Source organism: Scyliorhinus torazame, chromosome 10 (genome assembly GCF_047496885.1).
Source record: "Scyliorhinus torazame isolate Kashiwa2021f chromosome 10, sScyTor2.1, whole genome shotgun sequence".
NCBI classification, from domain to species: Eukaryota; Metazoa; Chordata; class Chondrichthyes; order Carcharhiniformes; family Scyliorhinidae; genus Scyliorhinus; species Scyliorhinus torazame.
In genome coordinates, this window is record NC_092716.1 from 134,970,148 (window position 1) to 134,994,233 (window position 24,086).

General features: G+C 48.3%; 1 protein-coding gene across 1 annotated transcript in view; it reads left to right on the top strand.

Moving 5' to 3' along the window:
* Positions 1 to 24,086, top strand: part of LOC140430945 (AP-2 complex subunit alpha-2-like) — a 705,690-nt gene that overhangs the window by 93,306 nt on the left and 588,298 nt on the right. The window contains exons 5-6 of the mRNA XM_072518780.1: positions 21,157 to 21,286; positions 21,377 to 21,478. Of these exons, the coding sequence (XP_072374881.1) occupies positions 21,157 to 21,286; positions 21,377 to 21,478 (232 nt within the window). The remainder of the gene's footprint in view (positions 1 to 21,156; positions 21,287 to 21,376; positions 21,479 to 24,086) is intronic.

A 24,086-nucleotide genomic window follows, 5' to 3' on the forward strand; every position in this document is an offset into this window, starting at 1 on the left:
CTCCAGGGTCCCAGGTTCGATTCCGGCTTGGGTCGCTGTCTGTGTGGAGTCTGCACATCCTCCCCGTGTGTGCGTGGGTTTCCTCCGGGTGCTCCGGTTTCCTCCCACAGTCCAAAGATGTGCGGGTTAGGTGGATTGGCCATGATAAATTGCCCTTAGTGTCCAAAATTGCCCTTAGTGTTGGGTGGGGTTACTGGGTTATGGGGATATTGTGGAGGTGTGGACCTTGGGTAGGGTGCTCTTTCCAAGAGCCGGTGCAGACTCGATGGGCCGAATGGCCTCCTTCTGCACTGTAAATTCTATGATAATCTATGATACCACCACAAGGTTTAACCGGCTATCGATCAAAGAGCCAAACACCAATTAGTTAGTTCAAGGTCAAGGGTACTTTATTTACACACAATTAGTCATGCAACATAAACACTACTAGTTAAACTACACCTATCGACTATGACAACCTGTACTTAACTTCAGGCCCCCGGCTTAGGTCAGAGGAACAGTGGCCGTTGTTCGATTCTGGATCTGTCGGGTCTTTAGAAAAAACTGCTGCTCAGCTAGGCTCATCCGTCTGGTAGCGGGCGTTGAACTTGAACTTGCTTCTGGTGGTGCTGCACTTGGAAGGGGACGTTGCCGGAGCGCCAGGTCCAAGAGAGGCCGAACACATGGTGGACTCTCTTTTTATTCTTGGGGGTTTTCACGCTCTTTTGGGCGGTCCTTCAGTTTGGACCCCACTAATTGGGCGATTCCTGATCATTGCGTTCGATTCGAACCAATAAATGTCATTAATCCTGTTGTTTACGCTTCTCTAGTACAGGGAGTGGCGTCGAAAGTCTGGGACTGTACCAGTTGCTCAAGTACCAGTCCTTTGTCTGGCGGAGATGGGCCATCAAATGCTAATCGGTCCATCACATGTTAATCGGTTGGGGTTTCGATACCGTCTGGATTCCTCACTCGCAAATATACATTTCAGGCTCTGAGCCTGCCTGAATCTCGTATTGTCCATTTTTCCTGCTATGCTTTGCGACCTTCTCTGTTCCTGGTTGTAAGTGGCCATCCCAGATGGCTACATTGTGACCCCTAGTTTATGGAGCTGCGGTCCAAAAGCGCCCGGAAAAAAGTGAACCAGTGGGTTAAGGCGAGCGTGAAGCAGGCAACGCATGCAGAGATGGTGGATGTGCAGAGTATGGCCCTGCCGGCTCAGTGCATGATGGACCAATTGGTGAGCTTCCTCAATAAGAAGTTCACCCAACAGTGGAAGCAAAGTGCGGAGGACCTGGCCCGGGCGGTGGACTTGATCAAGGCAGTGGTTGACCGCGTGGAGACGAAACTGGCAGCCCAGGGACAGGTGATCCAGAGGTTGGAGGAGCTGGCTGGGGAGCATGTGGAACAGTCCACCTCGATGGCAGCAGAGATTGGGCTGATGCGTGACCAACAGACGCGACTGATGGAGAAAGTGGAGGACCCGGAGAATCGTTTTAGTAGGCAGAACACCCAGATTGTGAGTCTGCCGGAGGGAATCGAAGGATCGGATGCGGGTGCGTACGGTGGGAAGATGCTGGAGAAGCTGCTTGGGGAAGGTGTTTGACTGGCCTTTGGAGGTGGATCGGGCCCACAGGGCACTGATGTGCAAACCCCACGGGGGCGAGCCGCCGTGAGCAATGGTGATGAGATTGCATCAGTTCCTGGACAAGGAAAGTATCATGAGGTGGGCTGGGCAGACGAGGGGATACACCTGGGAAGACGTCGAGATTCAGGTGTACCAGAACCTAGGCAGAGTTTGCGAAGGGAGGGCAAGTCGGCCCTGTACAAGAAGGGCGTAAAGTTCAGGCTACTGTACCCGGCCCGCCTTTGGGTTACCTATGGGGGCTCGGCGGAGGAAGCAGTGAACTTTATGAAGGAGAATGGACTGGCAGGAGAAGGATGACCTTGAATTTTGATTGAAGAGAACTGAACTATACTATGAAAAACTTTGGGTTTATGTTGTGTGGATATCTTTCGGGATGTTTTCTCCGTTTTTCGGCTCTGGTTGGGTTTTGGCCGGTATAGAACATAGAAAATACAGCACAGAACAGGCCCTTCGGCCCACGATGTTGTGCCAAACTTTTGTCCTAGATTAAGAACAAATTAATCTACACCCCATCAATCTACCGTAATCCATCTACCTATCCAATAGCCGCTTGAAAATCCCTAATGTTTCCGACTCAACTACTTCCACAGGCAGTGCATTACATGCCCCCACTACTCTCTGGATAAAGAACCTACCTCTGACATCCCCCCTATATCTTCCACCATTTACCTTAAATTCATGTCCCCTTGTAATGGTTTGTTCTACCTGGGGAAAAAAGTCTCTGACTGAGGTGCACATTGTATTCTTCTCTTTGAAGCCTAAGTAGTGGAGTCAACCTGGTTAGCTGAGGTCTGTATAAAAGACAGACAGAAAGCGCACTCAGTAAGCTTTGTGCAAGTGAAGGAGACACAGCCGGAGTGAGACACATCCAGAGTGGGAATTTGGAACTTGGTAATTTGGTGCAGTGAGGTAATTCGGTGCAGAGTGGGAGAAGGTGCTTTTTCCCTACTGTTTTGTTCTCTCTTTCTTCTGGCCTGTAACTTTTAATATGGAGGGAGAGAACCAGAGAGCATCTGAGAACCTAGGAAGGTAAGTGATTTTTATTCACTTTTATTTTTATTACCTTTTCAAATTGTGTGTGGGGGGGGGACTGAAGTGACATCACAGTAAAGCTGTGACCTGATTGGCTGGTTGGGAATCTACACTAAATTTAAAAATAAGCATTGTTAAACTAACTAAACATAATGACTTAATTATAATTTAGAGGGGTATCTAAGCCAGAGATTGGAGAGTACTGTATTTAGCTTTCACATTTATAGCAGAAATGTAGTGCTAGAAAACATAGTTAACAGTAACTTTAAAAAAATAAAAAAAATTTTTTTTTTTATTTACTAATTAACTGACGCAATGTCAATTAGAGGGGTGCAGTGACTGTGAGATGTGGCAGGTCCGGGAGGCTTCCAGCGTCCCGCAAGGCTTCATCTGCAGAAAGTGCACCCAACCTGAGCTCCTCACAGACCACATGGTTCGGTTGGAGCAGCAGTTGGATGCACTTAGGAGCATGCTGGTGGCGGAAAGCGTCATAGATAGCAATTATATAAATGTGGTCACACGCAAGGTGCAGGCAGAGAAATGGGTGGCCACCAGAAGGGGCAGGCAGTCAGTGCAGGAATCCCCTGTTATTGTCCCCCTCTCGAACAGGTGTACCCCTTTGGATACTGTCGGGGGGATAACCTTTGGATACTGTTGGGGTGGATAACCTATCAGGGGAAAACAGCAGCAGCCAGAGCAGTGGCACCACGGCTGGCTCTGATGTTCAGCAGGGAGGGTCAAAGAGCAGAAGAACAATAGTCCTAGGGGACTCTACAGTCAGGGACACAGAGAGGCGCTTTCTGTGGATGTGAAAGAGACTCCAGGATGGTATGTTGCCTCCCTGGTGCCAGGGTCCAGGATGTCTCTGAACGGGTAGCGGGCATCCTGAAGGGGGAGGGCAAACTGGCAGAGGTCGTTGTACATATTGGTACTAACGACATAGGCAGGAAGGGGCATGAGGTCCAGCAGCAGGAGTTCAGGGAGCGAGGCAGAAAGTTAAAAGACAGGACCTCTGGGGTTGTAATCTCGGGATTACTACCTGTGCCACGTGCCAGTGAGGCTAGAAATAGGTAGATAGATCAGCTAAACATGTGGCTAAACAGCTGGTGTAGGAGGGAGGGTTCCGTTATCTGGACCACTGGGAGCTCTTCCGGGGCAGGTGTGACCTGTATAAGAAGGACGGGTTGCATCTAAACAGGAGAGGCATAAATATCCTGGCCGCGAGGTTTGCTAGAGTCACATGGGAGGGTTTAAACTAGTATGGCAGGGGGGTGGGTACCAGAGCAATCGGTCAGAAGGTGAAAGCATTAAGGGAGAACTAGAGAATAGGGCCAGTATGGCTCTGAGGAAGAGCAGACTGGGAGATGTTGCTGAAAACAGCGTGTCTGGTGGACTGAAGTGCATATGTTTTAATGAAAGAAGTATTAAGGGTAAGGCAGATGAACTTAGAGCTTGGATTAGTTTTTAGAACTATGATGTTGTTGCCATTACAGAGACCTGGTTGAGGGAAAGACTGGATTGGCAGCTAAACGTTCCAGGATTTAGATCTTTCAGGCGGTATAGAGGGGGATGTAAAAGGGGTGGCGGAGTTGCGCTACTGGTTAGGGAGAATATCACAGCTGTACTATGGGAGGACACCTTAGAGGGCAGCGTGGCTATATGGGTAAAGATCAGGAATAAGAAGGGTGCAGTCACAATGTTGGGGGTTTACTACAGGCCACCCAACAGTCAGCGGGAGATAAAGGAGCAGATCGGTGGACAGATTTTGGAAACAAGTAAAAACAACAGGGTTGTTGTCATGGGAGACCTCAACTTCCCCAATATTAACTGGGACTCACTTAATGCTAGGGGTTTTGACGGGGCAGAGTTTGTAAGGAGCATCCAGGAGGGCTTCTTAAAACAATATGGGGCAGCACGGTAGCCTTGTGGATAGCACAATTGCTTCACAACTCCAGGGTCCCAGGTTCGATTCCGGCTTGGGTCACTGTCTGTGCGGAGTCTGCACATCCTCCCCGTGTGTGCGTGGGTTTCCTCCGGGTGCTCCGGTTTCCTCCCACAGTCCAAAGATGTGCAGGTTAGGTGGATTGGCCATGATAAATTGCCCTTAGTGTCCAAAATTGCCCTTAGTGTTGGGTGGGGTTACTGGGTTATGGGGATAGGGTGGAGGTGTTGACCTTGGGTAGGGTGCTCTTTCCAAGAGCCGGTGCAAACTCGATGGGCCGAATGGCCTCCTTCTGCACTGTAAATTCTATGTATCTATGTATCTATGTAATATGTAGACAGTCCAACTAGGGAAGGGGCTGTACTGGACCTGGTATTGGGGGATGAGCCCAGCCAGGTGGTAGAAGTTTCAGTAGGGGAGCATTTCGGGAACAGTGACCACAATTCAGTAAGTTTTAAAGTGCTGGTGGACAAGGATAAGAGTGGTCCTAGGGTGAATGTGCTAAATTGGGGGAAGGCTAATTATAACCATATTAGATGGGAACTGAAGAGCCTAGATTGGGGGAGGATGTTTGAGGGTAAATCAACATCTGACATGTGGGAGGCTTTCAAATGTCAGTTGAAAGGAATTCAGGATCGGCATGATCCTGTGCGGAAGAAGGATAAATACGGCAAATTTCGGGAACCTTGGATAACGAGAGATATTGTCGGCCTCGTCAAAAAGAAAAAGGAGGCATTTGTCAGGGCTAGAAGGCTGGGAACAGACGAAGCCTGTGTGGAATAGAAGGAAAGTAAGAAGGAACTTAAGCAAGGAGTCAGAGGGCTAGAAGAGATCATGAAAAGTCATTGGCAAATAGGGTTAAGGAAAATCCCAAGGCTTTTTACACGTACATAAAAAGCAAGAGGGTAGCCAGGGAAAGGGTTGGCCCACTGAAGGATAGGCAAGGGAATCTATGTGTGGAGCCAGAGGAAATGGGCGAGGTACTAAATAAATACTTTGCATCGGTATTCACCAAAGAGAAGGAATTGGTGGATGGTGAGTCTGGAGAAGGGTGTGCAGATAGCCTGGGTCACATTGAGATCCAAAAAGACGAGGTGTTGGGCGTCTTGAAAAATATTAAGGTAGATAAGTCCCCAGGGCCGGATGGGATCTACCCCAGAATGCTGAAGGAGGCTAGAGAGGAAATTGCTGAGGCATTGACAGAAATTTTTGGTTCCTCACTGTCTTCTGGTGGTGTCCCAGAGGACTGGAGAATAGCCAATGCAGTTCCTTTGTTTAAGAAGGGTAGCAAGAATAATCCAGAGAACTACAGGTCGGTGAGTCTTACGTCAGTGGTAGGGGAATTACTGGAGAGAATTCTTCGAGACAGGATCTACTCCCATTTGGAAGCAAATGGACGTATTAGTGAGAGGCAGCATGGTTTTGTGAAGGGGAGGTCGTGTCTCACTAACTTGATAGAGTTTTTCGAAGAGGTCACAAAGATGATTGATGCCGGTAGGGCAGTGGATGTTGTCTATATGGACTTCAGTAAGGCCTTTGACAAGGTCCCTCATGGTAGACTAGTACAAAAGGTGAAGTCACACGGGATCAGGGGTGAGCTGGCAATGTGGATACAGAACTGGCTAGGTCGTAGAAGGCAGAGATTAGCAATGGAAGGGTGATTTTCTAATTGGAGGGCTGTGACTAGTGGTGTGCTGCAGGGAGCAGTGCTGGGACCTTTGCTGTTCGTAGTATATATAAATGATTTGGAGGCAAATGTAACTGGTCTGATTAGTAAGTTTTGCAGATAGAGTTTTGGAGACTTGGGCGGAGAGATTGCAGATGGAGTTTAATCCAGACAAATGTGAGGTAATGCATTTTGGAAGGTCTCATGCAGGTAGGGAATAAACAGTGAATGGTAGAACCCTCAAGAATTTTGACAGTCAGAGAGTTCGAGGTGTACAGGTCCACAGGTCACTGAAAGGGGCAACACAGATGGAGAAGGTAGTCCAGAAGGCATACGGCATGCTTGCCTTCAATGGCCGGGGCATTGAGTATAAGAATTGGCAAGTCATGTTGTAGCTGTATAGAACCTTAGTTAGGCCACACTTGGAGTACAGTGTTCAATTCTGGTCGCCACACTACCAGAAGGATGTGGAGGCTTTTGAGAGGGTGCAGAAGAGATTTACCTGAATGTTGCCTGGTATGGAGGGCATTAGCTATGAGGAGCGGTTGAATAAACTCGGTTTGTTCGCACTGGAACAACTGAGGTTGAGGGGCGACCTGATAGAGGTCTACAAAATTATGAGGGGCATAGACAGAGTTGATAGTCAGAGGATTTTCCCCAGGGTAGAGGGGTCAATTACTGGGGGGCATAGGTTTAAGGTGCGAGGGACAAGGTTTAGAGGAGATATATGAGGCACGTTTTTTACACAGAGAGTAGTGGGTGCCTGGAACTCGCTGCTGGAGGAGGTGGTGGAAGCAGGGACGATGGTGACATTTAAGGAGCATCTTGACAAATAGGATGGGAATAGAGGGATACCGACCCAGGAAGTGTAGAAGATTTTAGTTTAGATGGGCAGCATGGTCGGCACGGGCTTGGAGAGCTGAAGGGCCTTTTCCTGTGCTGTACTTTTCTTTGTTCTTTGTTCTTTGTCTACTCTATCTATTCCCCTGATCATCTTATAAACCTCTATCAAGTCTCCCCTTATCCTTCTCTGTTCTAATGAGAAAAGGCCTAGCACCCTCAACCTTTCCTTGTAAGGCCTACTCTCCATTCCAGGCAACATAGAACATAGAACATAGAAAATACAGCACAGAACAGGCCCTTCGGCCCACAATGTTGTTCCGAACCTTTGTCCTAGATTAATCATAGATTATCATTGAATTTACAATGCAGAAGGAGGCCATTCGGCCTGCTGAGTCTGCACCGGCTCTTGGAACGAGCACCCCACCCAAACTCAACACCTCCACCCAACACCAAGGGCAATTTTGGACACTAAGGGCAATTTATCATGGCCAATCCACCTACCCTGCACATCTTTGGACTGTGGGAGGAAACCGGAGCACCCGGAGGAAACCCACGCAGACACGGGGAGGACGTGCAGACTGCGCACAGACAGTGACCCAAGCCGGAATCGAACCTGGGACCCTGGAGCTGTGAAGCAATTGTGCTATCCACAATGCTACCATGCTGCCCTTAAAAACAAATAAATCTACACTATATCATTTTACCGTAATCCATGTACCTATCCAATAGCTGCTTGAAGGTCCCTAATGTTTCCGACTCAACTACTTCCACAGGCAGTGCATTCCATGCCCCCACTACTCTCTGGGTAAAGAACCTACCTCTGATATCCCTCCTATATCTTCCACCTTTCACCTTAAATTTATGTCCCCTTGTAATGGTTTGTTCCACCCGGGGAAAAAGTCTCTGACTGTCTACTCTATCTATTCCCCTGATCATCTTATAAACCTCTATCAAGTCGCCCCTCATCCTTCTCCGTTCTAATGAGAAAAGGCCTAGCACCCTCAACCTTTCCTCGTAAGACCTACTCTCCATTCCAGGCAACATCCTGGTAAATCTTCATTGCACCTTTTCCAAAGCTTCCACATCCTTCCTAAAATGAGGCGACCAGAACTGTCTACAGTACTCCAAATGTGGCCTTACCAAAGTTTTGTACAGCTGTATCATCACCTCACGGCTCTTAAATTCAATCCCTCTGTTAATGAACGCGAGCACACCATAGGCCTTCTTCACAGCTCTATCCACTTGAGTGGCAACTTTCAAAGATGTATGAACATAGACCCCAAGATCTCTCTGCTCCTCCACATTGCCAAGAACTGTACCGTTAACCCTGTATTCCGCATTCATATTTGTCCTTCCAAAATGGACAACCTCACACTTTTCAGGGTTAAACTCCATCTGCCACCTCTCAGCCCAGCTCTGCATCCTATCTATGTCTCTTTGCAGCCGACAACAGCCCTCCTTACTATCCACAACTCCACCAATCTTCGTATCATCTGCAAATTTACTGACCCACCCTTCAACTCCCTCATCCAAGTCATTAATGAAAATCACAAACAGCAGAGGACCCAGAACTGATCCCTGCGGTACGCCACTGGCAACTGGGATCCAGGCTGAATATTTGCCATCCACCACCACTCTCTGACTTCTATCGGTTAGCCAGTTCGTTATCCAACTGGCCAAATTTCCCACTATCCCATGCCTCCTTACTTTCTGCAGAAGCCTACCATGGGGAACCTTATCAAATGCCTTACTAAAATCCATGTACACTACATCCACTGCTTTACCTTCATCCACATGCTTGGTCACCTCCTCAAAGAATTCAATAAGACTTGTAAGGCAAGACCTACCCCTCACAAATCCGTGCTGACTATCCCTAATCAAGCAGTGTCTTTCCAGATGCTCAGAAATCCTATCCTTCAGTACCCTTTCCATTACTTTGCCTACCACCGAAGTAAGACTAACTGGCCTGTAATTCCCAGGGTTATCCCTAGTCCCGCTACTGTCCTTGATCGGACCTGCCCTCGCTCTAGTCATTCTCATATTTCTCACATATGTGTAAAAGCCCTTGGGGTTTTCCTTGATCCTACCCGCCAAAGATTGTTCATGCCCTCTCTTAGCTCTCCTAATCCCTTTCTTCAGTTCCCTCCTGGCTATCTTGTATCCCTCCAATGCCCTGTCTGAACCTTGTTTCCTCGGCCTTACATAAGTCTCCTTTTTCCTCTTAACAAGACATTCAACCTCTCTTGTCAACCATGGTTCCCTCACTCGACCATCTCTTCTCTGCCTGACAGGGACATACATATCAAGGACACGTAGTACCTGTTCCTTGAACAAGCTCCACATTTCACTTGTGTCCTTCCCTAACAGCCTGTGTTCCCAACTTATGCACTTCAATTCTTGCCTGACAACATCGTATTTACCCTTCCCCCAATTGTAAATCTTGCCCTGTTGCACACACCTATCCCTCTCCATTACTAAAGTGAAAGTCACAGAATTGTGGTCACTATCTCCAAAATGCTCCCCCACTAACAAATCTATCACTTGCCCTGGTTCATTACCAAGTACTAAATCCAATATTGCCCCTCCTCTGGTCGGACAATCTACATACTGTGTTAGAAAAGCTTCCTGGACACACTGCACAAACACCACCCCATCCAAACTATTTGATCTAAAGAGTTTCCACTCAATATTTGGGAAGTTAAAGTCACCCATGACTACTACCCTGTGACTTCTGCACCTTTCCAAAATCTGTTTCCCAATCTGTTCCTCCACATCTCTGCTACTATTGGGGGGCCTATAGAAAACTCCTAACAAGGTGACTCCTCTTTTCCTATTTCTGACTTCAACCCATACTACCTCATTAGGGTGATACTCCTCGAACTGCCTTTCTGCAGCTGTTATACTATCTCTAATTAACAATGCCACCCCCCACCTCTTTTACCACCCTCCCTAATCCTGAAGCATCTATAACCAGGGACCTCTAACAACCATCATGGAGTCTAAGGTGGGCCCGTAGCTACAAGATCGCGCAAGGATGCTGATGTGTTGTGTGTTCTGGATCACAAACAGGTCACCAACACTGGAAGTGGTGCAACTCTATTTTATTATAAGGTTAACTATATTAACATACTTGAAACTGTGGGTCAATGCAATACCAGCTTTAACTGTTGACCCTAGTCCTAACCAGGTGATGCACTCAGCACATGGTGAATGTCTGTGTTGCAGGCTGTGAGCTCTGTGCTCCGAGCTGGCTGCTACTAGAATGAGCGGGAACTCTCCTGTCCCCAGTCTTTATAGTGCGTGTGCTTTCACTGGTGATTGGCTGCGGTGTTGTGTATGCTGATTGGTCCCACTGCATGTCCATCAGTGTGTTTGTGTGTGTGTCTGCACCATAATATACTGGTGTATATTATGACAACCACCAGTTCTGGACAGGACCAAAACATATGGGTGTGGTCTGCTGGCCCACTGGAGCATCGCCAGCATTTATCGTCCATCTTTGGAAAAAATAAGCTCGACTTTGTGTGTGTGTCTGCACCATGATATACTGGTGTATATTAGGACATCCCCCCCCTTTTATATAAAGACCATGTGCCTGCGTGACAATAAATATAGTGTAGTGAATGTACCTGACTATGTGTGTGCGTGTTATTTACATGACTATGCAAGTTTTTTACGCAGAGGGTAGTGGGTGCCTGGAACTCACTACCGGAGGAGGTAGTGGAAGCAGGGACGATAGGGACATTTAAGGGGCATCTTGACAAATATATGAATAGGATGGGAATAGAAGGATACGGACCCAGGAAGTGTAGAAGATTGTAGTTTAGTCGGGCAGTATGGTCGGCACGGGCTTGGAGGGCCGAAGGGCCTGTTCCTGTGCTGTACATTTCTTAGTTCTTTGTTTGTATGAGGCTAGTCTATTTACACGGGGAGGTGCCTGGTGCAGAGAAATAGGGTGTCATACCAACAACGAAATGAACATTATATACAGCCTACTGGAACGATGAAACAGGATAACAGAACAGATCAAAGAGTCTAACATTGTAAAACTCTGAGTCAAGTCTCTGAGGTGGGCGACGAATTCTGGTTGACCGCCTCAAGGGTGGGTCAGGATCCATCGCCTGAGGAACGGGCTGGGCCACCGCAGAGTGAGGAGGATGCAGAGTATTCGGAATCGCCACATAGTCCAGGTTGGGGACAACAGGAGGGTGTGGCACTGGCGGAGGATCACGTAGCGAGCGTGGAACGAGACGAAGGGCACGCCGATTGCGGTGGCGAATGGAACCATCTGACAGACGAACCAGGAACGAGCGGGAGGACACCTGCCGAAGAACCACAGCAGTTGCAGACCAGCCACCCTCCGGAAGATGGGTGCGGACGTTGTCATCCGGCGCCAGAGCAGGGGGATCAGTCGCCCGAGCGTCATGTGCCGCCTTGTGTTGTGCATGAGACTGTTGCATCCGCTGAAGGACGGTAACGTGGTCAAGGTCTGGGACGTGAATGGACGGCACCGTGGTCCTGAGGGTGCGACCCATGAGCAGCTGGGCTGGCGACAGGCCCGTGGAGAGTGGGGCCGAACGATAGGCCAGCAAGGCGAGGTAGAAGTCGGATCCTGCACCGGCAGCCTTGCAGAGGAGCCGTTTGACGATGTGGACGCCCTTTTCCGCTTTGCCATTGGATTGGGGGTGCAGGGGACTGGATGTCACTTGCACAAAGTTGTACCTCCTGGCAAAGTTGGACCATTCCTGACTCGCGAAGCAGGGGCCATTGTCCGACATCACAGTGAGTGGGATGCCGTGACGAGCAAAGGTCTCCTTGCAGGCACGGATGACCGCCGATGATGTGATGTCGTGCAGGCGTACGACCTCCGGGTAGTTCGAAAAATAGTCTACAATCAGAACATAGTCCCTGCCTAGCGCATGGAACAGCACAATGCCTACCTTAGACCAAGGGGACGTGACCAACTCATGGGGCTGTAGGGTCTCACGTGGTTGGGCCGGCTGGAACCGCTGACAGGTGGGGCAGTTGAGCACTGTGTTGGCGATGTCCTCATTGATGCCGGGCCAATACACAGCCTCTCGGGCTCTCCGTTGTCACTTCTCCACGCCAAGATGGCCCTCGTGTAGCTGTTCCAAAACGAGCTGGCGCATGCTGTGCGGGATCACGATGCGGTCCAGCTTCAGGAGGACACCATCGACTACTGCCAGATCGTCTCTGATATTGTAGAACTGCGGGCATTGAGCCTTGAGCCACCCGTCCGTCATGTGGCACATGACATGCTGTAGTAGGGGGTCAGCCGCAGTCTCGCGGCGAATGTGGATAAGGCGTTCATCCGTGGCCGGCAGATTGGAGGACGTGAAGGACACATGGGCGTCTACCTGGCAGACAAACCCCTCTGGGTCACACGGGGTGTTGACTGCCCTGGACAGAGCGTCGGCTATGATCAGGTCCTTGCCCGGGGTGTATAGGAGCTGGAAATCGTACCGCCGGAGTTTAATCCGAATGTGCTGGAGGCGAGGGGTCATATCATTCAGGTCTTTTTGTATCATGTTGACCAGCGGGCGATGGTTGGTCTCGACAGTGAATTGGGGGAGGCCATACACATAATCATGAAATTTGTCGACCCCAGTCAACAGGCACAGGCACTCCTTTTCGATCTGCGCGTAGCGCTATTCCGTGGGGGTCATGGCCGTGACGCATATGCAACGGGGGCCCATGTTGAGGCCTCATCGCGTTGCAGGAGCACCGCCCTAATGCCGGATTGGCTGGCATCCGTTGAAATTTTTGCTTCCTTCGTGGGATCAAAAAGTACCAATACCGGGGCCGTGGTAAGCTTGGTCTTAAGCTCCTCCCATTCGCGCTCGTGGGCGGGAAGCCATTGGAGGTCTGTCGTCTTCCTGACCAGGTTCCGGAGAGCTGTGGTATGGGAGGCGAGGTTGGGGATGAACTTCCCCAGGAAGTTGACCATGCCCAAAAATCGGAGGACCGCCTTCTTATCCGCTGGCTTCTGCATGGCCGTGATGGCTGCCACCTTGTCCGCATCCGGCCGCACACCCAACCGGGAGATGTGGTCCCCTAGGAACTTGAGTTCCGTCTGGTCGAAGGAACATTTGGCTCTGTCGGGGCGAAGCCTTGGTCCTGTATTCGTTTGAAAACGCGCTGGAGGCGACTGATATGCTCCAAATGATGATGTCGTCAACATAGACGCGCACACCCTCAATGCCTCCATCATTTGCTCCATGATCCGGTGGAATACTTCTGATGCCGATATAATCCCAAATGGCATCCTGTTGTAGCATTACATGCCAAACGGGGTATTAAAGGTACACAGCTTTCTGCTGGACCTGTCTAGTTGAATTTGCCAGAATCCCTTCGAGGCGTCACGTTTGGTGAAGATGTTGGCCTGAACCATCTCGCACGTGATCTCGCACTTAATGCTCCCTCATTATGTTGCGATTCAGATCCTTTGGGTCAATGCAGACCCAGAGCTCGCCGGAAGGCTTCTTTACGCACACCATGGAACTGACCCAGTCGGTTGGTTCCATCACTCTGGAGTGCACTTCTTGCTCCTGGAGGTCCTGCAGTTGCTGCTTGAGGCGGTCCTTGAGGGGTGCTGGGACTCTGCGAGGTGCATGAACCACAGGTGTGGCGTCTTGTTTGAGCAGGATTTTGTAAGTGTATGGAAGCGTGCCCATGCCTTCGAAAATGTCGCGGTGCTGGTTGATGATGGCATTGAGTTGCGCCCTGAAGTCCGCATCCTGGAAGGCAGACGTGTCCACTGGAGAGAGAGAGTGTACTCGTTGAATGAGGTTTAGGAGTTTGCACGCCTGTGCGCCTAGCAGAGAATCCTTCGAGGAGCCCACGATCTCGAAGGGAAGGATGGCTTTTCGCGCGTTGTGCGTCACTTCGAGTTGGCATGAACCGGTAGCAGGAATGACGTTGCAATTGTAGTCCACTAGTTGGCAAGTCGACGGAAGAATGGTTGGTTTAACCCCAAGGGTCTGAAAGTCTGTCCATGCTAGGAGATTAGCGGAAGCACCAGTGTCCAGGCAGAATCGTATCTGGGATTGGTTGACCGTCAGGGTGGCACACCACTCGTCGTCTGGATCAATGCTGTGCACCGACAGGGGCTGGTGGTTTTGATTCGGGGACAGCCTGTTCTTTGTTATAACAGCGACTCGAAAAGGCTCCCTCGGGTCCTTGGTGTCACTGATCTGCGGGAAGTTGGAATCGGACTCGGTGAACGTGGGTTGAATTGCCCGAACGTTCCTGCGAGGCTGGCTGAAAGCGATGTGAATTGGCAGGCTGAGCTGCTCGACAGTAGGCAGCATAGTGGCCAAGTCTACCACACGTAGGCATTGTCGCGATTTTGCAGGACATTGCCGCTTTAAATGGGTGGAGCCACAGTTGCCGCACGTCATGACGTCAGTACGCTCGTTGTGCCACCGCGCATGCGCGGTGCGGTCCTGCGTGGTGCGCACCTACGCATCACGTTCCTCCACGTCACCGTCCCCTCGTTTGGCACGTACAAGCGCGGGAGGTCGCGAAAAGCGTGCAAAATTGCCGCCCTCATCCAGGCTGCAGCCTTGGAGGTGTTCAATTGTTTGGACACGCTTCGCCTCGTGGAGACCTTGCTGCGCCGTTTCAGCCGCCTGTATGTGGGAGTACCGGCTGGTGGCATTTTCATGCAGGACACAGGTCTCGATGACAGTCGCTAGGGTGAGTTGCTTAATTTTGAGGAGCTGCTGATGCAGGGGGTCCGACAGAACACCAAATACGATCTGGTCGCGTATCATGGAGTCGGAGGTGGGTCCGTAGCGGCAGGTTTGCGCAAGGATGCGGAGGTGTGTTAAAAAGGATTGAAAAGGCTCATCCTTACCCTGCAAGCGCTGCTGGAACAGGTATCTCTCGAAGCTTTCATTGAATTCTATGCTGAAGTGGGTATCGAATTTGAGGCAAACCGTCTTGTACTTTGTCTTGTCCTCGTCGTCTGCGAATGTGAGGGAGTTGAAGATGTGGATGGCGTGTTGCCCGGCGTGGAGAGGAGCAGAGCAATCTTCCTGGTCTCCGAGGCGTTCTCCCTGTCCGTGGCTTTGAGGAAGAGCTGGAAGCACTGTTTAAAAATCTTCCAATTGATCCCGAGATTGCCGGCGATGCGGAGCGGCGGCGGCGGGTTGATGTTCTCCATACTTCAGGATGCCGGAATGCTGATTAGTTGCAGGTGGGTCTCAGAAGTGCGAGTATGCAACCACTCCTTGTACCATGATGTGTTGGGTGTTCTGGATCACAAACAGCTCACCAACACTGGAAGTGGTGCAACTCTATTTTATTATAAGGTTAACTATATTAACATACTTGAACTGTGGGTAAATGCAATACCAGCTTTAACTGTTGACCCTTGCCTAGACCTAACCAGGTGATGCACTCAGCACATGGTGAATGTCTGTGTTGCAGGCTGTGAGCTCTGTGCTCCGAGCTGGCTGCTACTAGAATGAGCGGGAACTCTCCTGTCCCCTGTCTTTATAGTGTGTGTGCTCTCACTGGTGATTGGCTGCGCTGTTATGTATGCTGATTGGTCCCACTGCATGTCCATCAGTGTGTGTGTGTGTGTCTGCACCATAGTATACTGGTGTATATAATGACAGATGCGGAGGTGCGTTAGAAAGGATTGGAAAGGTTCGTCCTTAACCTGCAAACGCTGCTAGAACACGTAGCGCTCGAAACTTTCATTCACCTCTACGCTGCAGTGAGTTTCAAATTTGAGGAGAACCGTCTTGAACTTCGTATTGTCTTCGTCATCTGCAAAGGTGAAAGAGTTGAAAATGTGGATGGCATGGTCCCCGGCCGTGGAGAGGAGAAGAGCAATCTTTCTGGTGTCCGAGGCGCCCACCCTGTCTGTGGCTTCGTGGAAGAGCTGGAAGCGCTGTTTGAAAATCTTCCAGTTTGCCCCGAGGTTGCCGGCGATGCGGAGCGGCGGCGGCGGGCTGATGTTGTCCATGTTGCAGGGTGACAGAATGCTGGTGAAAATCACTTGCAGGTAGGTCTATGAAGTGCTAGTATGCAACCACTCCTGGTATCATGATGTGCTGGGTGTTCTGGATCACATACAGGTCACTAACACTTGAAGTAGTGCAACACTATTTTATTAAAAGGTTAACTATTTAAACATACTTGAACTGTGGGTAAATACGATACTAGCTTTAACTAAAGACCTTTGCCTAGTCCTAACCAGTTGATGCACTCAGCACATGGTGAATGTCTGTGTTGCAGGCTGTGAGCTCTGTCCTAGCTAGTTGCTACTCGAATGAGCGGGAACTCTGATGCCGCCTGTCTTTATAGTGCATGTGCTCTCACTGGTGATTGGCTGCGGTGTTGTGTATGTTGATTGGTCCCACTGTGTGTCCATCAGTGTGTGTCTGCACCATGATATACTGGTGTATATTATGACACCCATATGAATAATTTACCCCTCTCATGGAATTTTACGACCCTCTTTCCCAGAATTGCTAGCTTTTATCTTATTTTTGGAGGTAATGTTAGACATCTTGGCTCAGCCAAGAGCAGCAGAAATGGGCTACCTGTCATTTCAGATTTTTTAATGATCATCTCTGACCTTGGAAGTTAAACACTTTTAATCAAACGTGGGTTTGTTTGGTTGCCTTTACATTAGGGTTGCTTATCGGTTTCTTGGCCAGGTTTTTTGCATTCATCTATAGTTAAAACTTTAATTCTTAAAAATAAAAGTTATATTCTAAAACATGTGAATTATGAAATAGATTTTTGCAATGGAAGTCATGCTGTGACACTCTTGTACTCCACTCACTTTGTGTCTGTCAATATTTTGTAATTTAATTTCAGGTCGGATATGTCATTTTAATTATCTTCTTTTAAATTCTCCTCCTGCCCTTCTATTCTCATCTGCATGCATGTTCCCTACCACACCACCCTCCAATCCTCCTGAATCTCTCCTTGCCATTGTGAATGGTTTATCAATCAAGACAGCTCTTTGCCCTGAACAGTGTCCATGGTGGCACAGTGGTTAACACTGCTGCCTCACAGCGCCAGGACCCAGGGTTCAATTCCGGCCTTGGGTGACTGTCTGAGTGGAGTTTGCACTTTCTCCCCATGTCTGTGTGGGTTTCTGCTGGGTGCTCCGGTATCCTCCCACAGTCCAAAGATATACAGGTTAGGTGGATTGGCCATGCTAAATTGCCCCTTAGTGTCAAAATAGTTAGGTGGGGTTATTGGGTTCTGGAGATAGGATCAGGGTGCAGGCCTAGGTACGGTACTCTTTCCAGACTTCTTTACCCCTCTGTCTGCCCCAAGCTGTTCTGTAAATTCTGTTGGCTGCACTATAAATTCTGCAGTTTTGTTATCTTTCTTGGCCTCTTCTCTTAACTTTTGAATTCCTGCCATTAGTCACTGCAAGTGCCTTTTCACTTTTGAACACTTAATATCATATTGTTTAACCAGAAACCCTCTACTAAGACTTCTGTGTCTCTCTTCATCCTCCTGTCATCACTTCCAGCCCTACCTTATAAGCTCCCCACCTCCATCCCAGCTATTTAGATTCAATCAATTGATGAGAATTTGACTGGACCTTGTCCGAGTTATTTCCATTGTGATATGTAATTTCTGGAGCTTGCTACTCCCGAGAGAATGCTCACACGTCAAACTGATCTGTGGCAAACAGTTTAATCAACACAGACTGGTGAACTCCAAATATATCACATCTGTCCTCTAGGATGGAGCACCAAAGGAGCCCATCAAAGGAGCACTTTCTCCTTTCACCTTCAACTTAATGAACTTTACTTTGCTGTCATCAATATTTTGGGATTGTTTATTGTTCTAATTAATTTTGTTACTTCAAACATCAGAATACTCAGGTCGTAGCTGCAATAACTGCAGAATCTGGTTTTAATGAGACAATGCTGTACTGTTCTATGTTCTACACCATACAAACCATTGTACAGTGTCTTTCATGAAGTTGTCTTTGAATATAAACACTTGGATAGTGTGGTACCCTCAATAACGACGCTTAGAGTGTAAACAGTAAAGAAGGCTTTAATAAACTAAGAACTAGGCTAGAGCCGAGACGTGTGCTAACTGCTACACTGTCCACAAGGCGACCCCTTATATACGGCTCACAGATGGGCGGAGCCAGAGGCGGAGTTCCCCAGGGTTCCAAGCCCGGTCTTAAAGGGTAAATCACCTTACATGATGACAAGGGTACAGTGTTACAGTAACCGTTCATCACAGATAGATGACACTTTGCAACCTTAGCATGAGTACAACATACAGTAATTCAATTGAAATTCCTGCTATTTCTACATTCCATGCATACTACCACTAAATAATTTATCAATGATATATAAAAGTGATATCAGAATAACAAAATGGAGACAAGGGGCCAGATTCTCCGACCCCCCGCCGGGTCGGAGAATCGCTGGGGGCTGGCGTGAATCCCGCCACCGCCGGTTGCCGAATTCTCCGGCACCGGATATTTGGCGGGGGCAGGAATCGCGCCGCGCCGGTTGGCAGGCCCCCGGGGGATTCTCCGGCCTGGATGGGCCGAAGTCCCGCCGCTAAAATGCCTGTCCCGCCGGCGTAGATTAAACCACCTACCTTACCGGCGGGACAAGGGCTCCGGGGTCCTGGGGGGGGCTTGGGGCGATCTGGCCCCGGGGGGTGCCCCCACGGTGGCCTGGCCCGCGATCAGGGCCCACCGATCCGCGGGCTGGCCTGTGCCATGGGGGCACTCTTTCCCTTCCGCCTTCGCCACGGTCTCCACCATGGGGGAGGCGGAAGAGACTCCCTCCACTGCGCATGCGCGGGAATGCCGTCAGCAGCCGCTAACGCTCCCGCGCATGCGCTGCCCGGAGATGTCATTTCCGCGCCAGCTGGCGGGGCACCAAAGGCCTTTTCCGCCAGCTGGTGGGGCGGAAATTCGTCTGGCGCGGGCCTCGTCCCTTAAGGTTGGGGCTCAGCCCCCCAAGATGCTCCGCACCTTTGGGGCGGCGCGATGCCTGACTGATTTGCGCCGTTTTGGGCGCCAGTCGGCGGAAATCGCGCCGATACCGGAGAATTTTGCCCATGATGTGCTCATTTGCCCTCAATCTCCTAGTCATTCTATTACCATAGTCACATGGTTTATAATTTTATTACTGTAAACATAGCGAATATAATAATAATCGCGTATTGTCACAAGTAGGCTTCAATGAAGTTACTGTGAAAAGCCCCGAGTCGCCACATTCCGGCGCCTGTTTGGGGAGGCCGGTAAGGGAATTGAACCCATGCTGCTGGCCTTCTGTATTACAAGCCAGCTGTTAGGCCCAGTGTGTGTGTCCCAAACTAAAGACATGGATGAGAGACTTTCACACATTCCATCAATAATCCTCCGGTGCACTCACACAGTACATTCTATGCTTAACAGAGCATTTTAAAAAACTTATTATGCTTTGATCACAAAAACAGTTCAGCACAGTGAGGTACTCGTACATAGAAACATACATAGAAAATAGAAGCAGGAGGACGCCGTATGGCACTTCAAGCCTGCTCCGTCATTTATGATCAGAGATTATCATCAAGTTGAGTACCCTGATCCCACCTTCTCTCCCCCCCTACCCCCCTCCAATATCCCTTGATGCCTTTAGCCCCAAGAGCTATATCTAATTCCTCTTTGAAATTACACAACGTTTGTCCTCAACTACATTCTGTGGCAATGAATTCCACAGGTTCATCACTCTCTGGGTGAAGAAATTTCTCTTCAATTCAGTCCTCAAAGGTTTATCCCTTATCCCCAAACTGTAACCCCTAGTTCTGGACTCCCTCACATCGGAAACATTCATTCTGAATCTATCCTGTCTAATCCTGTTAGAATTTTGTAGGTTTCTATGAGATCCCCTCTCCCTCTTCTAAACTCCAATTAATATAATCCTAACCAATTTAGTCTCTCTTCATATGACAGTCCTGCCATCCCAGGAATCAGCCTGGTAAACCTTTGCTGCACTCCCTCCATAGCAAGAACATCTTTCCTCAGATGAGGACACCAAAACTGCACACAATACTCCAGGCTTGGCCTCACCAATGCCCTATACAATTGCAATAAAACATCCCTATTCCTATACTCAAATCATTTCCCTATGAGGGCCATCATACCATTTGCTTTCTTTACTGCCTGCTGTACCTGCACACTTACTTTCAGCGACTAATGCACAAAGACACAAAGGTATACCTTGCTGAGTATTCACCTCTCTATATTTAAACCCATTCAAATAATAATCTATTCCTATTTTTGTTATCAAAGTGAATAATCTCACTTTTATCCAGATGATACTGTATCTGTCATGTATATGCCTACTCATTCAGGCTGTCCAAATCCTGCTGAAGCATCTCTACATCTTCCTCACAGCTCACCCCCCACCCAACTTTGTATATTGTGCAAATTTGGAGATAATACACTTCGTTCCCTCATCCAAATCACTAATATATAATGTGAACAGTTGGGGTCCTAGCACAGATCCCTGCGGTACCCCACTAGTCACTGCCTGCCAATCGGAAAAAGACCCATTTATTCCAACTCGGGTGGTATGAGCTGTTATTTCCACATCACGCATCTAGGGCCTTGTTATTAATGCACAATAGAAAGGAAGAACCAGTTAAACTTTTGACATATTGAAGCTTTATTGTTCCACCTAGGTTGGCTGTTTCCTGTGTGGTACATTTCTGGTCTTGACCATGCTATTAGGTGGATATGGCAGTAATGCACTCCCTATTTTATAGGGAGGCAAGGCAGCAGCATTTAAGAAATTGAGACATTTGTGACATACATGGCAGGTCCAACAGCGTCTGGGCGAGCAAACCATTTGAACATTTTGGGTGTGACTCTTTGCAGATTTTGGTGTAGGGTTAATCTTTCAGACATTGGTGTGCAAATTGAACATTTCCAGTTCTTTTTTAATTCCCGTGTTCCTTTTTGACAATCCTATGGAAGAGTGATTGTGTTGTGTTGTTTCTTATGTTATAGGTTGTGTATTCATGTTTCAGGGATACTATGGACAGTGCAAAACAGAGTGCTGCTCTGTGTCTGTTGCGGTTGTATAGAACATCTCCAGATCTCGTACCCATGGGAGAATGGACGTCACGAGTGGTTCACCTTTTGAATGACCAGCACTTGGTAACACCATTCAAGATTTCCTTTCAATAACGTACATTCACTGAAGGATCATTATGATTTATTTGATTGTCTTATGTCTCTTTCATACAGGGTGTTGTAACTGCTGCTACAAGTCTGATCACCAGACTTGCACAGAAGAATCCTGAAGAGTTTAAAACTTCTGTTTCCTTAGCGATTTCAAGGTTGAGCCGGGTAATAACATTATTTTGCTTTGTTCATGTGCAGAACTTCACTGTAGCTGACTTGAATGAGAAATGTCAAATAAAAAATGCAACTGCATATATCCTGGAGGATCAAGTATCGTTTTGTGTGGGAATGTGAGTCGTATAGGGCAAGATAGCATGGGATGTGATTCAGTATCAAATGCCTTTTGCAGAAAAAAAATCCAAGCTTCTATCACCCTTTGTGTGAAGAAATGTTATCTAATTTCAGCTTAAAAGGTCTTCACTGAATTAATTTGCTGATGTGCTCAATCCTGGACTTCCCAGCAAGTAGAAATAGTTTCTCCAAATCTATCCAGCTGTTCCCTTCCATCTTTCGCAATATGCTCAATTCTGGACTCCCTAGCAATTAGAAATAGTTTCTCCAAATCTATCCAGCAGTTCCCTTCCATCAAACTACTCTGTAGCCTTCTAAATTCCATGGAATACAACTCTATTTATTCACTCCTCACAGTTTTACCTTGGAGTCCAGGTGTCAGCCTGGTAAACCTACCCTACACTCCCTCCAAGAAAATGCATCTTTCCTATGGTCTGCTGCCCAGAACAGCTCACAATACTCCAGATGTGATACAACCAGGGTTTGTGTAGCTGAAGCATGGCTTCTACCCACTTGTATTCGAGTTCTATAGACAAGGGGGCTAGATTCTCCGAAAATGAGACTATCTCCACACGCCGAAGTAAGAACGGTGGAGTTTTACTCCTGAAATTCCTGGAAAAAACTTAAACTAATTCTTAGCTCTGCAGGGGGCTAGTAGGGACCCGGAGTGAATCTCGCAGCTTTTGCTGCAGATACGGGCCCCCGCACCTCTGTTGGCGAGCTCCAGCGGCCACGCCGTGCTCCATGGCGGACTCGGATCGCGGAGCCAGACTGAAGAAAGAGACCCCCCCCGATCAGCCATGCGCCCGAAAATCAACCCCGCACATTTGATCCCTGGCCACCTATAAGGCCCCCCCCGGTCTCTGATCCGCCCGCCCCCGACCAGGGCGGCCATGGGACTGGCCGTTGGGAACTCGGCCGGTCAGGAGCGGAGGATTGATGAGCGGGCCTCTGGCAATGGGACCCTGGCGGCGTGGCGTACTCCACGGTGACGCCGATTTTCGGTGCCCGGAGAATCGCCGGACCTGCGCGGGCCCGATTACGGCGTCAAACTGGATTCTTGCCCCGGTGCCGGCCGCGTTTACAGCGACAGGCTGCGGAGAATCCAGCCCAAGGGTGTTCAGACTTCAGTCTTGAGATATACTTTATTTGGCAATCATCCTAATACGATTTGCCAATGTGGTGCAAAGATTTCCTCCCCGAAAGGGCATTAGTAAAGCATCAGTACTTTTGTAATCAACGGTTCCAGAATTTAAACCTGGTTTAATCATTGAATTTAAATTATCCAACTGCATGATGGAATTGGAACTCTTGGCCTCCAGATCATTAATCTAGGTGCCTGGGTTACAAATCCTGTAGCATAACATATGCTTCTGTACCCCTAGTAGCAAAGGTATACTGTTGTGTAATATTCAGTTGCCAACCTAGTTAACAGGTAGAAGTATTCTAAATATGTGCTAAATGCCTTCTGCTTTCAACCCACAGGAAGCATCTTATGCAAGATTTTTGCAGTTGCCTTTAACAAAAGTGCACAACATTAAGTACATCATTTTGTTTCTATTGTATCATCATATAAAGTTACTGTTACTTTTCCCACAGAAAAAGCACGCGCAGAATGCACACATTGCACATGCCGAGTGCGTGGTGCACAGAAAGCCTGTGGTCGACTGGTAACTGGTTCGCAATCAACCGGTTGACCTTGATCAGCATTTTGGCACCTCGCCGTCTAGATTTAAGACCAGCGTCCTATTAGCTTGTTTGATTAATTTTAGTAGCTGTTCATGTCATTTTAATGATCCATGCACCTGCACCCCAAATTCTTTGCACCGCCATTTTATTCTCACTTTGCGCCATTTAGGAAGTACCCTGTTCTATCCTTTTCAGGTCCAAAATGGATTACCTTGCATAAGTCTACATTGAAATCAATTTGCCACATTTTTACCTAATCCATCAATAATAATTTAATATTGTGCTTCCATCTACACTGTTTAGAGTACCGCCTTTCTTTGTGTCAAGTATAGAATTATAGCTATTTAGCAGGCATTCTATGTCATTAATGAATACTGTGAATAGTTGATTCCCCAACACCGATCATTGCAAGGCACATTAGTCACACCCTGCCAATGAGAGTATCTGGCCATTATAATTTACCTTAAATATTCTTGCATTGAGCCAATTCCCGAACCATATCAATAATTTGCCATCAATTCCATGAGCTTTAGCTAACAGTCTTTTATGAGGGGCTTGATCAGATGTTTCTGATAGTCCAGGTAGATTACATCATTGACATTCCTGTTATCCTGTTACTTTAGTCACCGTATTCGGAAAATTAAATACATTAGGCAAGAGCTATCTTTTTCTTTCGGCCATGGGATATGAGGGCACTGGGAAAGTCAACATTGCTTCTCTGTGAATTTATAGCACAAAATGATGGGGAATATTGTGGTTTGGGAACATCAGCCCTGTAGGAAGGGTTCTAATT